Consider the following 2,619-nt stretch of genomic DNA (forward strand, 5'->3'; position numbering starts at 1 on the left):
TTTTTTTAGGGACAGGGTCTCTTTATGGTGCCCAGCCTTCCCCAAGTCCTTTTTAAAATTGCATGTATTAAAGCATGAAAGTGTTTTATTTTCCATGAATTTCCTGGTAAATATGGAATTCAACAAAAACCCACCATAATTATAAAGAATACATTCACATCACTCATCAGAGCTCATTTTTTAATGTTAGTAGGTCTGTAAATGTGTATTTTTTATTTAAAGCAGACATGCAGGGGCAGAGTTGGAGAGAAGGCACAGCATGTTGTATCTAATAAGTAGTTAATTCTAAATTACTTAGAATGACTCTTACCTGTCAAATGCAAGGAACACTACTGAACTGTGTACAAATGTAAAACGTCTTAACTAAGAACACACCTATTGCAAAAGGGAATGACTGCTTTTTTGGGGGTGAATTTCGTTGAGAAGGCAGTAACCCAGTAATCTCAGACTAGTAGGCTAATTCAACATTTAATTACATATGTTAATTAAATTTTAGTTTGGCCTCATACCAGAATGTTCGTTCAATCTCAAGCCCTTTTCCACATAGTTATTCCTTGTGCTAGTCAAGAATTTTATAGAAATCCTTGTAATACTCATAGCCCTGGATTCTTGTGTATAACTTACAGCAGATGTCTTTAGAGGAAGTCAGTTGACCATCAGGCTCTATTGTTGTGCCTGGAAAGCTTAGTATGATGCATTATTACTAAGGCAATCATCAAGACACAACACAAAGTGGTGGATCAGCAGCAGCAAGGGGCGGGGATGGCAGAAGAAGGACATAATCTTAACTGTGGCTGTGGGATTGATATTACAAACTATAAATGTGTTTTTGAGGCTATGCAAAGTACCAATTTTTTACAAATACCTTAAAGAAATGGCATATCAAAATTAATGTAGATGGGGAAAGGGAAAAGAAAGAAAAAGAGGTGTGTCTGTGCCTCACCAAGAGAAAGAAGCAGCCACTACATTTCCATGAAAATCTCAAGTCTCTCACCGAGGCAGATGCTGTAGATGCTCTACCCAGATCCCCAAAATGCTTTTTACCAGCTGCTGTAGGCACTGCTGCAAGTAATGGCTCACACCATAACTTTCTCTGGAGGAGTGCCCTTGAGCGATTAGAGCCCTTCACCTAAGAGCTGTGTAAACACTCCCCCAACCCAAACTGCCCACACACACCCAGAGCAGCTTACAGCCAATGACTCACTAGTGCTAGGATACAAAAGACCCCTCCCTTTGCCTCAAGGTGGGACAGATTCTTTGGTACACTTGACCTTCCAGAGCTCCCCTTGGAATGAGGCGGAGGCTAGACTTCATGTGAAATTACATTCTTACTTAGCTTCTCTCCCTTCTGTATCCTGCTTCCCTCAGTCCCTCTCACAGATTTCTCCAGCGAACACTCGCTCAATAAATCACCTGCATAAGCATCCCTGTCTCAGGCTCTGCTTCTCGGGAACCCGACCTAACACACTCATCATTTCTGCTGGCATTCAACCAAAGCATAATGGACAATAAGTAAACAAACAAACAAAAAATGAACATCTTCAGATAAGTAAAAACAACGAAGCAGAGTATCATGATGGAGAGTGGCTTGGGAGCTGCTTACTACTTGAGATTGGGTGGTCAGGAAAGGCTTCTCTGCTGAGAGGGATGTTTAAGCAGAGACGTGAGTGAGCAGACTGACAGGCACATGAAATCAAGGGCTAGAATTCTTTTCAGGCAGATGAAACAGTAAGAAGGGCTGGGGTGGTGGAAGTGAGGTAGGCACAAAAGGGAGTAATTCAATATGTTTGGGTGGAACTATGTGAACAGGCAGATATTTAACATCCTTGTGCTTATTTGGTTCTGGTTTCAGAGATTTCCTCTTCAAATGTACAGACAGTTCAGAAGTCGTAGTGGCCTCCGCCTGTGGAGAAACCCACATAGCAGTTCCACTTCGTGAGAGAACAGGAGAGGCTCTGGGAGTCCTCGATTTTAACATTGGCCGAAATAAGATGTTGTATCAAGAATATAAAGATCTGCAGAAAATGACAAAAGTGGTTCAAATGGCTTGCTATGAAATACTTGGCGAGTTCTCTGGAGAGATAGAGAAAAAATATATCTTAGGTATTTTTCATGTGGCATCAGTCTAAATTCACAGGTTTAATAAATAGGTTTTGGGGAAATCACAGGCAGTGCGATGAAATATGCATTTTCTAAAATGAATTATTACAATATACAGATCTTTCCATGTAAAAGGAATTCCCTTATGCAGTCTTGTGCTGATGAGTAACATCTACAAATTCAAGGAAAGAGCCTGGAATCACATTTTCTTGGTTAGAACCATGTAGTTTTAGAACTGGAAGGGCTCATAAAGGCAAGCTAGAACTAGCAATTATTAAATGCCTCCATTGTGTGTCTCAGATATTATTTTATTTAATCCTTACCATAACCCTATGAGGTTAATAGTGATACCCCATGGCTGGGCGCGGTGGCTCACGCCTATAATCCCAGCACTTTGGGAGGCCGAGGCGGGTGGATCACAAGGTCAAGAGATTGAGACCATCCTGGTCAACAAGGTGAAACCTCGTCTCTACTAAAAATACAAAAATTAGCTGGGCATGATGGTGCGTGCCTGTAGTC

The 2,619-nt window shown here is 41.2% G+C and overlaps 1 protein-coding gene across 1 annotated transcript in view; it reads left to right on the forward strand.

Annotated features, from left to right (window-relative positions):
- EFCAB5 (EF-hand calcium binding domain 5) overlaps window positions 1–2,129 on the forward strand; it is a 117,598-nt gene extending 115,469 nt beyond the window's left edge. Inside the window, exon 19 of the mRNA XM_037743275.1 lies at window positions 1,853–2,129. Coding sequence (XP_037599203.1) covers window positions 1,853–2,129 — 277 coding nt within the window. The remainder of the gene's footprint in view (window positions 1–1,852) is intronic.
- The last annotated feature ends 490 nt before the right edge of the window (window positions 2,130–2,619 follow it).

Source organism: Cebus imitator, unplaced genomic scaffold (assembly GCF_001604975.1).
Source record: "Cebus imitator isolate Cc_AM_T3 unplaced genomic scaffold, Cebus_imitator-1.0 Scaffold140, whole genome shotgun sequence".
Lineage (NCBI taxonomy): Eukaryota > Metazoa > Chordata > Mammalia > Primates > Cebidae > Cebus > Cebus imitator.